General features: G+C 49.7%; 1 protein-coding gene across 2 annotated transcripts in view; it reads left to right on the forward strand.

The window, feature by feature from the left end:
• CFAP70 (cilia and flagella associated protein 70) overlaps window positions 1–13,927 on the forward strand; it is a 960,887-nt gene that overhangs the window by 565,944 nt on the left and 381,016 nt on the right. For both annotated transcript variants that reach the window (XM_085628140.1, XM_085628139.1), the window contains exon 15: window positions 376–567. In XM_085628140.1, coding sequence (XP_085484266.1) covers window positions 376–567 — 192 coding nt within the window. The remainder of the gene's footprint in view (window positions 1–375; window positions 568–13,927) is intronic.

Below are 13,927 nucleotides of genomic sequence, written 5' to 3' on the forward strand. Positions count from 1 at the left end.
TCTACTGAATACTTCAAATATTTCAGAGATTGTTTACTCCTCGTAGCAAGTTTATCTTCTCCATATCTTCATGGGCATTGCTTATCAGACATTGACCAGGTATTGAATGTTGCATTCTTAGCTACACATCAGTTCTCTCTGACCCACTCATTTGCAGATAAATCTTATAAGGGATAGGGATATGAAGACAATTGGCTATTAATCCAAGGGATAATAGTGGGGCTGCCGCTCAAATGTTTGGACCAATCATGGTATCTAGTTACGACATCAGTACTAAAGCTTCTTACATGAGCTAAACTGTATTATGCTTTTCCTTCTACCCTAGAGTGCGGCTGCACATTCTCTTATACCTGTTGTCTCTTTGTTTTTCCCAAGGCTGAGAGCGATTACCACAATCAGATTATCAGCATAACCAACTCCATTCTGGATGAATACCGTGGTCTATTTGGGCAACAGGTGGCTGAACTGAAAGTGTTAGACAACCAGACCCTGGAGGAACAGAAGTGCCAACTCAACTATGAGCTTAACTGTACTGGCAAATACTTTGCCTTCAAGGAGCAGCTAAAGGTATCTACATACCTAATGCTTCTCTTAATTGATTTTCTGTTCTCCTTTCTTCCTTAATGACTTCACCTCGTTTCCTTCTCCACTTGTATTTAGGACTAACTCCTTCCTGTCATGATTTATCCTCAACTCCTTCCTTCTATTCCTCATTTTCTGCCTTACTCCTTTTGCATTACTTCCCATCCTAATTCTTGTGCTCCTTACTTCATTATTCCATGTTTCTTAATCATGAAGTCTTGAAATGCATATATTTAGAAGCATATTTATTTTCTTCACATGCAGAGAATTTGTGCTGTTTTCAAGGGGTTTTATGCTGTTATAAGGGCACATTCGCTCTGATGGGGGGCATGGAATAGTGTGCATTTGCAGACAGTTTTACCTTAATTATTGAACCATATATTTCACCAACACTCATTTTTTTCTGATATCTATAGTGGACAGAGGCGGAGAGGTTCAGTTTTAAATACGAGGAAAGTACGTATAAGATAGAATTATCATTATCTCTTTGCACCCTTCTTTGCTCTAGTGCTTACCCTATGAGGTGAATTTGCCTCGTACAGTCGACAAAGCTGCAAATACAATCGATATGTCTCCCTTATCCTGCCTCACTTCCTGCAGGTGTATATCCTGACATTCTACCATCAGCACATCCTGTTTAGTTTCTGTATTTATTGAAAGTCATATTCCAGTTGGCAGTATAACTTATTTTCGTGTTCAATACATTTGTTTCATTTACTTTTTTTCCCTTCATCTGAGTCTGGAGCACTGGCTTTATCATTTTACCTCCCTCGACCTCTGTGTCGCTTGAGCCAAGGTTGAGGGGTACTGTTGTGGCACGGTAGGATCTAGGCAGATGGTGTTGCACAGTGGGGCTGCCAGTCAATTTGCACTGAGAAAGTGTGATCGTGGGCTGTAGGCGGACTGGAAAAGCAGGCAAGGAGGCCGGATATAGTGTGCAATATTGACGTTTTATTATACACAAGTCGGGTTGTATAGTCAACAAGGGGTCCCAGAAAGGTCTCAAGCCGTGAAAAGGACGATACTCCGAGTAGGATTCTTCTTCTTTCTACATCTTTGTGGTGACCCAGGAACTTTGTATCGGTGACGTCGACTTCGGCACCCGGCACCCGGTGTGGACGGTTCCTCGGAGGGCAGTAAGAGAAAGGAAAGGAGCCGTTAGTCCTACTGAGGCTCGTTGTTTGAACCCGTAACCATAACCAGGGGTGAGAAAGGTGAAGAACTGACCGTGAGGGTAAAGGGGAGAGAAGGGGAACGGAGCGGGGCGGACAGAGGGAATAAGGGGTGCTCGGAATGGGGCGTGTGGGACAATATTTACAACGTGCACGGTGCTGTATATGATTTAGACAGGACCTATCCGGTGAAAAGTACGTGCCTAGGGGAGAGGGGCATTTACATTAGAGTTACACTATTTACACAGAGCACCTAGCGTGCTATTAAGATGGTAACTGGTACTCACGCGCTCCGCCGTAACTCTCCTCCGAGTTACGGCCGCTCTTCAGCCACCTCCGTAGGAGTCCACCACTCTTCGGACCACTCTTCGGTTTCTCCGCCACCGCCTTCACTGTTCTCCGCACCTCCAGTCGAAACCTCCTGCCACGACACTCCGACGCTCGCTGACTCCCTCCTTCCGTCTTTTCTCTCTCTGGCCGGCAGTATGGAGGAGGGACTTCCGGGGTCACGGGGCAGTCCTTCCGGTCCGCTGTCGTTCCGGATTGGCTCCTGTAATAAAGAGAGGGGCGGGGTCTCCGTTGTCACGGACGCTGTAGATCGTTTTCCGTATGGTGTACCCTGGAAGGGAGAACATTGGAGGGGGAACAATCCAGGGGGGGGGAACACGGGTTTTGGGTGGCCGGGGACTACCTCACAGAAAGAAACAAAAGACTCTTCTGGGTTGTGTCTTGCTAGACAGGCTGGGGCTCAAGGTGCACCCAACAGCTGTTTGACAGCATTTTCTGTGTTGAATAGGTTGTCACCTCAGGACCCTGGGGCATGAGTGAAGAAGGATAGTCTTCAGCGAACATTGCACTTAGACATAAACCTGGCAGGGTACCTGATCGATGCTCATTGTATTGTCCAATTTCACTGGCCAACCATTTGCTGACTGTGATCCACTTGCTGATCCAGAGAGACTAATCTGGCTTTGTTTCATGCACCATGACATCAGGTGCTTACATAATGCTTTAGTTTTGGCTAAAAGACTAGACAGCCTCACAATGATTTTAGTAGCTAGTTTTGAAAATGCTTTTGCTCCAGTGAAGAAGGACTACTTATTCGCCTTAAATACAAATGTGGCATGGGTTGCACCTTTATCAAATATGTGGCTCTGCAAGAGTTAGAATGGGGCAAGGATGTCGCTGTCTCCTCTGCTCTTCCATCTGGCCATTTAGCTGAAAGGATTAGAGTGGACACACTGATAGAATTCCCCTTTTCGCAGACAACATCCTAATATTTTTCATGGATCCTGAATGGTCAGGCTCAAGGGTTTTGCAGATCGTCCTTAAATTTGGTGATATGAGTGGGCTACCCTTAAACAAAATCAAATCGTCTTGATTCCTGGTAGGGGACAAACCTCAGTGTATTGATTGGGCTCTAGGTATACAAATAGCAGAAGAGGGGTTCAAGTACCTTGGAATATACATCACACAAACCCCCTGGGCAGCAGGGACCCGGAATATTCAACCAATATTTGACAAAATAATAGATGACATCAAGTTCTGGTCTGGGCTCTAACTCTCCCTTTTGGGTAGAGCAGCCATATTTAAAATGTTTGCATTGCCACACCTATTGTACCAACTGAAGAATTTACCCTTTGACATTTCTAAGGCGGCGTTCACCACCATTAATTCTATCATCAGGGGCTTCCTGTTGTACCATCATCAGGGGCACCCAGAAGAGTTTTATTTAAGCGCTTGAAATCCACTTATTATGCTGGCATAGCAGCGGCAGACAGCTTACACAATTATTGAGCCTAAATGAGTGGTTTTATGACACTCAGAGTGACCCAACCTTTGCCTCTGAGAGGTGGGTACAAACATGTCAGTGCTGCATCTATTATATGGAAGCAGGATTAACTCTTCATTCCTGCCGGCCACCAAGAAGAATTTTAAATTATGATATGACACAATCAAAGATCTAACCAGAAATTTACCAAAGAAACCCCACTATTCGAGGAGTCTTTGCTTCACTATGTGTCAGCACTTGAGGGATTCAAGAAGTGGGACATTATAGAGATCTCCCAGCTGGGCGATGTGATATTGGTGGTACTTTCAAGGATTCACTTAGATTATAAGATATATTCATTGAATACAGTTTGCTAGTAAGGTTCATTATTTGCTTAGTTGTATTTGTCTACTATTCGCAGCACACCTGCTTCATAATGGACTGCTATAGTTTCAATAAATATTGTAAACTTTCTTTGTTTCTTTTTTTTTGTTTACTATGGACCTGCATGAGTGAGAAACGAAAGGTGATGATCTGTTTCCATGGTTCCCTTGGGGATTAGAGAGGCATGTTCTAGGTTACCGAAATCACCTATCTGATAGAGACTACTAGCCGCAGATTCCTTCACGTAGAATTATCCCCAGGCGTGAGACTGGATCCGGAAACCTTTGCCACAGCATCCCTGTGCGCCGGGGGCGAGGCGACATCACGCGACTCCGCCCAGGCGTCGTCCACATACGTGACGTCAGCGAGGTCACATAAGACCCGCCCCGGCGCGCCTACATCATTTTTTTCGCTTCAACGTGCAAAGCGGATCCGTTCCTTGCTGCGGGCCTGTTTCAGGCCCCCCTTTCTTCCACTCTTTTTTGGTGGCAGCAGTGTGCGAATGCCTTCGGGCTTTAAAATTTGCACGTTTTGTGGGCGTCTTATATCGGCGACGGACCCTCACCTCATTTGCATGTGGTGTTTGGGGGAGGATCTCGGCACCTCGGATTGTGCGGCATGCCAAAAGTTGAAGTTGAAGCCGAAGTCGCAGCGGGAGCACCGCATGAAACTTCTCTCGGCGCGTCTCTCCAGGTCGATGTCCTCCCCTCAGTGTGCTTCGACGGACGGCTTCAGGTCCGGCCGTGGTCGTCGTCCTCGCCTTTCTCCGATGTCACGTGAGCGTCGCTCCCCAGTGGGTAAGTGTTGCAGTTCGTCCCTGGGGGCTGGTTCTCAGCCTACCGGGGGCGTGGACTCTCCACGGGTGATGCGGCCCCACGTATCGTCCTATCCACCGTTTCCCGGTGTTGGGGCATCGAGGTTCCAAATGGAGACTTACGCGGCGGCTTTGCCGGCCTCGCTGGCGTCTCCTCCTCCTTCCCATCCTGGTGCGACGGCGGATCCCTTGCCTCGCGTAGGGCCCTCCTCGGCGCCGCCGGTGGCTCCGGCCCTGGCACCGACTGGGTCAGATCCAGGCTTGGAGGATGTGGTGCTGTTGGGGTGCGGCTCCACTGGGGCACCTCCTTCAGGCCAAGGCATCTCCACCTCACTGCAAACCCCCGCGGGGGTCCCTGTGGTGTCGCGGGAGGTCGTCAGGGCTCGGGTCGCATTCCCGAGCCCCTCTCGGTCCCTTGGCAGGGTGGTCCTGTCTAAGGCCGAGGTGACGCCACTACGTCGCCGACAGCAGCTGGACCGTGCGGAGCCACAGGGGTCATTGGCCCCACCTCGTCCCGCTCCGGGTCGAGGTCGAGGGCAGACCCCTCGTCCTTCTCCGGGCCCCTCTCGTACCTCCTCACAGGCGGCTGCATCGTTGGAGACCGAGTCGGAGGTTGTATCGTCCCTGGCACCGCCACAGGGGTTGCCGGGCGACCTTCGCCTCCTTCTGGGCCGCGGCCGGCGGAGGTCTTCGGGCTCCTCCCTGGGCCCATCCCGTTCCCCCACGCAGGTGGTTGCCTCGGTGGGGGTCGGGCCGATGCCGCCCCGGTGCCGCTCCGGGGTCACTGCGGCTCCAACTCTACTCCGGTCCCCGGTACGGGGTGACTTGGAGGTCCCTTGCCCGTCGACGCTCATTGCACCATCAGGATTCAGGCAAGCTGGGCCGACGAAGGCTGTGATGCCAGAAACCGGTCCCCGGAAGCTTGTTTCCTTCCCAGTATAAGAATTGGCTTGGTAGTTTGGTTTGCCCTGTTCCCATCATGCACTGGGACAGGTACAGACTAATTTGCATGTAGCCAGGTTCTGAGCTGGGATGGTGCAGTGAGCTAAAAAACGGTGATGGATTAAAACCATGATCTCTTGACTTGGTAAGAGTATTCTGCATCATTCAGAAACTCTGTCCATCACCACCCCCTTTTTCCCAAATCGATTTTATCCACACTCAGTGTGGGAGGGTATGCTCAGACGTGAGTCCCTTGCTCATTGCACCATCAGGATTCAGGCAAGCTGGGCCGACGAAGGCTGTGATGCCAGAAACCGGTCCCCGGAAGCTTGTTTCCTTCCCAGTATAAGAATTGGCTTGGTAGTTTGGTTTGCCATGTTCCCATCATGCACTGGGACAGGTACAGACTAATTTGCATGTAGCCAGGTTCTGAGCTGGGATGGTGCAGTGAGCTAAAAAACGGTGATGGATTAAAACCATGATCTCTTGACTTGGTAAGAGTATTCTGCATCATTCAGAAACTCTGTCCATCACCACCCCCTTTTTCCCAAATCGATTTTATCCACACTCAGTGTGGGAGGGTATGCTCAGACGTGAGTCCCTTGCTCATTGCACCATCAGGATTCAGGCAAGCTGGGCCGACGAAGGCTGTGATGCCAGAAACCGGTCCCCAGAAGCTTGTTTCCTTCCCAGTATAAGAATTGGCTTGGTAGTTTGGTTTGCCCTGTTCCCATCATGCACTGGGACAGGTACAGACTAATTTGCATGTAGCCAGGTTCTGAGCTGGGATGGTGCAGTGAGCTAAAAAACGGTGATGGATTAAAACCATGATCTCTTGACTTGGTAAGAGTATTCTGCATCATTCAGAAACTCTGTCCATCACCACCCCCTTTTCCCAAATCGATTTTATCCACACTCAGTGTGGGAGGGTATGCTCAGACGTGAGTCCCTTGCTCATTGCACAATCAGGATTCAGGCAAGCTGGGCCGACGAAGGCTGTGATGCCAGAAACCAGTCCCCGGAAGCTTGTTTCCTTCCCAGTATAAGAATTGGCTTGGTAGTTTGGTTTGCCCTGTTCCCATCATGCACTGGGACAGGTACAGACTAATTTGCATGTAGCCAGGTTCTGAGCTGGGATGGTGCAGTGAGCTAAAAAACGGTGATGGATTAAAACCATGATCTCTTGACTTGGTAAGAGTATTCTGCATCATTCAGAAACTCTGTCCATCACCACCCCCTTTTTCCCAAATCGATTTTATCCACTCTCAGTGTGGGAGGGTATGCTCAGACGTGAGTCCCTTGCTCATTGCACCATCAGGATTCAGGCAAGCTGGGCCGACGAAGGCTGTGATGCCAGAAACCGGTCCCCGGAAGCTTGTTTCCTTCCCAGTATAAGAATTGGCTTGGTAGTTTGGTTTGCCCTGTTCCCATCATGCACTGGGACAGGTACAGACTAATTTGCATGTAGCCAGGTTCTGAGCTGGGATGGTGCAGTGAGCTAAAAAACGGTGATGGATTAAAACCATGATCTCTTGACTTGGTAAGAGTATTCTGCGTCATTCAGAAACTCTGTCCATCACCACCCCCTTTTTCCCAAATCGATTTTATCCACACTCAGTGTGGGAGGGTATGCTCAGACGTGAGTCCCTTGCTCATTGCACCATCAGGATTCAGGCAAGCTGGGCCGACGAAGGCTGTGATGCCAGAAACCGGTCCCCGGAAGCTTGTTTCCTTCCCAGTATAAGAATTGGCTTGGTAGTTTGGTTTGCCCTGTTCCCATCATGCACTGGGACAGGTACAGACTAATTTGCATGTAGCCAGGTTCTGAGCTGGGATGGTGCAGTGAGCTAAAAAACGGTGATGGATTAAAACCATGATCTCTTGACTTGGTAAGAGTATTCTGCATCATTCAGAAACTCTGTCCATCACCACCCCCTTTTTCCCAAATCGATTTTATCCACACTCAGTGTGGGAGGGTATGCTCAGACGTGAGTCCCTTGCTCATTGCACCATCAGGATTCAGGCAAGCTGGGCCGACGAAGGCTGTGATGCCAGAAACCGGTCCCCGGAAGCTTGTTTCCTTCCCAGTATAAGAATTGGCTTGGTAGTTTGGTTTGCCCTGTTCCCATCATGCACTGGGACAGGTACAGACTAATTTGCATGTAGCCAGGTTCTGAGCTGGGATGGTGCAGTGAGCTAAAAAACGGTGATGGATTAAAACCATGATCTCTTGACTTGGTAGGATATGCTCAGACGTGAGTCCCTTGCTCACTTTGCCACTGGATTCAAGCAAGCCTGGCTGAAGACGGCTGAAATGCCAGAAACCGGTCCTAGGAAGCTTGTTTCCGGTCCAGGGAAGGCATGGCTTGGTAGTTCGGGCTGGACTGTTCCCATGAGGCACAGGGTCAGACTGATTTGCATATGGCCATGTCTGAACTGGGGTGGCAGAGTGGGCTAAAGAACGGTGATGGATCAAACCCAGATCTGTTGACTGGGTGTGAGTGTTTGATTGATTCTGATGCTCCGTCCATCACCACCCCCTTTTGTACCGCTTTGTTCGCCATAAGTTGGCAGGATATGCTCAGACGTGAGTCCCTTGCTCACTTTGCCACTGGATTCAAGCAAGCCTGGCTGAAGACGGCTGAAATGCCAGAAACCGGTCCTAGGAAGCTTGTTTCCGGTCCAGGGAAGGCATGGCTTGGTAGTTCGGGCTGGACTGTTCCCATGAGGCACAGGGTCAGACTGATTTGCATATGGCCATGTCTGAACTGGGGTGGCAGAGTGGGCTAAAGAACGGTGATGGATCAAACCCAGATCTGTTGACTGGGTGTGAGTGTTTGATTGATTCTGATGCTCCGTCCATCACCACCCCCTTTTGTACCGCTTTGTTCGCCATAAGTTGGCAGGATATGCTCAGACGTGAGTCCCTTGCTCACTTTGCCACTGGATTCAAGCAAGCCTGGCTGAAGACGGCTGAAATGCCAGAAACCGGTCCTAGGAAGCTTGTTTCCGGTCCAGGGAAGGCATGGCTTGGTAGTTCGGGCTGGACTGTTCCCATGAGGCACAGGGTCAGACTGATTTGCATATGGCCATGTCTGAACTGGGGTGGCAGAGTGGGCTAAAGAACGGTGATGGATCAAACCCAGATCTGTTGACTGGGTGTGAGTGTTTGATTGATTCTGATGCTCCGTCCATCACCACCCCCTTTTGTACCGCTTTGTTCGCCATAAGTTGGCAGGATATGCTCAGACGTGAGTCCCTTGCTCACTTTGCCACTGGATTCAAGCAAGCCTGGCTGAAGACGGCTGAAATGCCAGAAACCGGTCCTAGGAAGCTTGTTTCCGGTCCAGGGAAGGCATGGCTTGGTAGTTCGGGCTGGACTGTTCCCATGAGGCACAGGGTCAGACTGATTTGCATATGGCCATGTCTGAACTGGGGTGGCAGAGTGGGCTAAAGAACGGTGATGGATCAAACCCAGATCTGTTGACTGGGTGTGAGTGTTTGATTGATTCTGATGCTCCGTCCATCACCACCCCCTTTTGTACCGCTTTGTTCGCCATAAGTTGGCAGGATATGCTCAGACGTGAGTCCCTTGCTCACTTTGCCACTGGATTCAAGCAAGCCTGGCTGAAGACGGCTGAAATGCCAGAAACCGGTCCTAGGAAGCTTGTTTCCGGTCCAGGGAAGGCATGGCTTGGTAGTTCGGGCTGGACTGTTCCCATGAGGCACAGGGTCAGACTGATTTGCATATGGCCATGTCTGAACTGGGGTGGCAGAGTGGGCTAAAGAACGGTGATGGATCAAACCCAGATCTGTTGACTGGGTGTGAGTGTTTGATTGATTCTGATGCTCCGTCCATCACCACCCCCTTTTGTACCGCTTTGTTCGCCATAAGTTGGCAGGATATGCTCAGACGTGAGTCCCTTGCTCACTTTGCCACTGGATTCAAGCAAGCCTGGCTGAAGACGGCTGAAATGCCAGAAACCGGTCCTAGGAAGCTTGTTTCCGGTCCAGGGAAGGCATGGCTTGGTAGTTCGGGCTGGACTGTTCCCATGAGGCACAGGGTCAGACTGATTTGCATATGGCCATGTCTGAACTGGGGTGGCAGAGTGGGCTAAAGAACGGTGATGGATCAAACCCAGATCTGTTGACTGGGTGTGAGTGTTTGATTGATTCTGATGCTCCGTCCATCACCACCCCCTTTTGTACCGCTTTGTTCGCCATAAGTTGGCAGGATATGCTCAGACGTGAGTCCCTTGCTCACTTTGCCACTGGATTCAAGCAAGCCTGGCTGAAGACGGCTGAAATGCCAGAAACCGGTCCTAGGAAGCTTGTTTCCGGTCCAGGGAAGGCATGGCTTGGTAGTTCGGGCTGGACTGTTCCCATGTGGCACAGGGTCAGACTGATTTGCATATGGCCATGTCTGAACTGGGGTGGCAGAGTGGGCTAAAGAACGGTGATGGATCAAACCCAGATCTGTTGACTGGGTGTGAGTGTTTGATTGATTCTGATGCTCCGTCCATCACCACCCCCACCACCCCCTTTTGTACCCCATCATGCACTGGGACAGGTACAGACTAATTTGCATGTAGCCAGGTTCTGAGCTGGGATGGTGCAGTGAGCTAAAATACGGTGATGGATTAAAACCATGATCTCTTGACTGGGTAAGAGTATTCTGCATCATTCAGAAACTCTGTCCATCACCACCCCCTTTTTCCCAAATCGATTTTATCCACACTCAGTGTGGGAGGGTATGCTCAGACGTGAGTCCCTTGCTCATTGCACAATCAGGATTCAGGCAAGCTGGGCCGACGAAGGCTGTGATGCCAGAAACCGGTCCCCGGAAGCTTTTTTCCTTCCCAGTATAAGAATTGGCTTGGTAGTTTGGTTTGCCCTGTTCCCATCATGCACTGGGACAGGTACAGACTAATTTGCATGTAGCCAGGTTCTGAGCTGGGATGGTGCAGTGAGCTAAAAAACGGTGATGGATTAAAACCATGATCTCTTGACTTGGTAAGAGTATTCTGCATCATTCAGAAACTCTGTCCATCACCACCCCCTTTTTCCCAAATCGATTTTATCCACACTCAGTGTGGGAGGGTATGCTCAGACGTGAGTCCCTTGCTCATTGCACCATCAGGATTCAGGCAAGCTGGGCCGACGAAGGCTGTGATGCCAGAAACCGGTCCCCGGAAGCTTTTTTCCTTCCCAGTATAAGAATTGGCTTGGTAGTTTGGTTTGCCCTGTTCCCATCATGCACTGGGACAGGTACAGACTAATTTGCATGTAGCCAGGTTCTGAGCTGGGATGGTGCAGTGAGCTAAAAAACGGTGATGGATTAAAACCATGATCTCTTGACTTGGTAAGAGTATTCTGCATCATTCAGAAACTCTGTCCATCACCACCCCCTTTTTCCCAAATCGATTTTATCCACACTCAGTGTGGGAGGGTATGCTCAGACGTGAGTCCCTTGCTCATTGCACCATCAGGATTCAGGCAAGCTGGGCCGACGAAGGCTGTGATGCCAGAAACCGGTCCCCGGAAGCTTGTTTCCTTCTCAGTATAAGAATTGGCTTGGTAGTTTGGTTTGCCCTGTTCCCATCATGCACTGGGACAGGTACAGACTAATTTGCATGTAGCCAGGTTCTGAGCTGGGATGGTGCAGTGAGCTAAAAAACGGTGATGGATTAAAACCATGATCTCTTGACTTGGTAAGAGTATTCTGCATCATTCAGAAACTCTGTCCATCACCACCCCCTTTTTCCCAAATCGATTTTATCCACACTCAGTGTGGGAGGGTATGCTCAGACGTGAGTCCCTTGCTCATTGCACCATCAGGATTCAGGCAAGCTGGGCCGACGAAGGCTGTGATGCCAGAAACCGGTCCCCGGAAGCTTGTTTCCTTCCCAGTATAAGAATTGGCTTGGTAGTTTGGTTTGCCCTGTTCCCATCATGCACTGGGACAGGTACAGACTAATTTGCATGTAGCCAGGTTCTGAGCTGGGATGGTGCAGTGAGCTAAAAAACGGTGATGGATTAAAACCATGATCTCTTGACTTGGTAAGAGTATTCTGCATCATTCAGAAACTCTGTCCATCACCACCCCCTTTTTCCCAAATCGATTTTATCCACACTCAGTGTGGGAGGGTATGCTCAGACGTGAGTCCCTTGCTCATTGCACCATCAGGATTCAGGCAAGCTGGGCCGACGAAGGCTGTGATGCCAGAAACCGGTCCCCGGAAGCTTGTTTCCTTCCCAGTATAAGAATTGGCTTGGTAGTTTGGTTTGCCCTGTTCCCATCATGCACTGGGACAGGTACAGACTAATTTGCATGTAGCCAGGTTCTGAGCTGGGATGGTGCAGTGAGCTAAAAAACGGTGATGGATTAAAACCATGATCTCTTGACTTGGTAAGAGTATTCTGCATCATTCAGAAACTCTGTCCATCACCACCCCCTTTTTCCCAAATCGATTTTATCCACACTCAGTGTGGGAGGGTATGCTCAGACGTGAGTCCCTTGCTCATTGCACCATCAGGATTCAGGCAAGCTGGGCCGACGAAGGCTGTGATGCCAGAAACCGGTCCCCGGAAGCTTGTTTCCTTCCCAGTATAAGAATTGGCTTGGTAGTTTGGTTTGCCCTGTTCCCATCATGCACTGGGACAGGTACAGACTAATTTGCATGTAGCCAGGTTCTGAGCTGGGATGGTGCAGTGAGCTAAAAAACGGTGATGGATTAAAACCATGATCTCTTGACTTGGTAAGAGTATTCTGCATCATTCAGAAACTCTGTCCATCACCACCCCCTTTTTCCCAAATCGATTTTATCCACACTCAGTGTGGGAGGGTATGCTCAGACGTGAGTCCCTTGCTCATTGCACCATCAGGATTCAGGCAAGCTGGGCCGACGAAGGCTGTGATGCCAGAAACCGGTCCCCGGAAGCTTGTTTCCTTCCCAGTATAAGAATTGGCTTGGTAGTTTGGTTTGCCCTGTTCCCATCATGCACTGGGACAGGTACAGACTAATTTGCATGTAGCCAGGTTCTGAGCTGGGATGGTGCAGTGAGCTAAAAAACGGTGATGGATTAAAACCATGATCTCTTGACTTGGTAAGAGTATTCTGCATCATTCAGAAACTCTGTCCATCACCACCCCCTTTTTCCCAAATCGATTTTATCCACACTCAGTGTGGGAGGGTATGCTCAGACGTGAGTCCCTTGCTCATTGCACAATCAGGATTCAGGCAAGCTGGGCCGACGAAGGCTGTGATGCCAGAAACCGGTCCCCGGAAGCTTTTTTCCTTCCCAGTATAAGAATTGGCTTGGTAGTTTGGTTTGCCCTGTTCCCATCATGCACTGGGACAGGTACAGACTAATTTGCATGTAGCCAGGTTCTGAGCTGGGATGGTGCAGTGAGCTAAAAAACGGTGATGGATTAAAACCATGATCTCTTGACTTGGTAAGAGTATTCTGCATCATTCAGAAACTCTGTCCATCACCACCCCCTTTTTCCCAAATCGATTTTATCCACACTCAGTGTGGGAGGGTATGCTCAGACGTGAGTCCCTTGCTCATTGCACCATCAGGATTCAGGCAAGCTGGGCCGACGAAGGCTGTGATGCCAGAAACCGGTCCCCGGAAGCTTGTTTCCTTCTCAGTATAAGAATTGGCTTGGTAGTTTGGTTTGCCCTGTTCCCATCATGCACTGGGACAGGTACAGACTAATTTGCATGTAGCCAGGTTCTGAGCTGGGATGGTGCAGTGAGCTAAAAAACGGTGATGGATTAAAACCATGATCTCTTGACTTGGTAAGAGTATTCTGCATCATTCAGAAACTCTGTCCATCACCACCCCCTTTTTCCCAAATCGATTTTATCCACACTCAGTGTGGGAGGGTATGCTCAGACGTGAGTCCCTTGCTCATTGCACCATCAGGATTCAGGCAAGCTGGGCCGACGAAGGCTGTGATGCCAGAAACCGGTCCCCGGAAGCTTGTTTCCTTCCCAGTATAAGAATTGGCTTGGTAGTTTGGTTTGCCCTGTTCCCATCATGCACTGGGACAGGTACAGACTAATTTGCATGTAGCCAGGTTCTGAGCTGGGATGGTGCAGTGAGCTAAAAAACGGTGATGGATTAAAACCATGATCTCTTGACTTGGTAAGAGTATTCTGCATCATTCAGAAACTCTGTCCATCACCACCCCCTTTTTCCCAAATCGATTTTATCCACACTCAGTGTGGGAGGGTATGCTCAGACGTGAGTCCC

This window comes from Triturus cristatus, chromosome 10, assembly GCF_964204655.1.
Source record: "Triturus cristatus chromosome 10, aTriCri1.1, whole genome shotgun sequence".
NCBI lineage: Eukaryota > Metazoa > Chordata > Amphibia > Caudata > Salamandridae > Triturus > Triturus cristatus.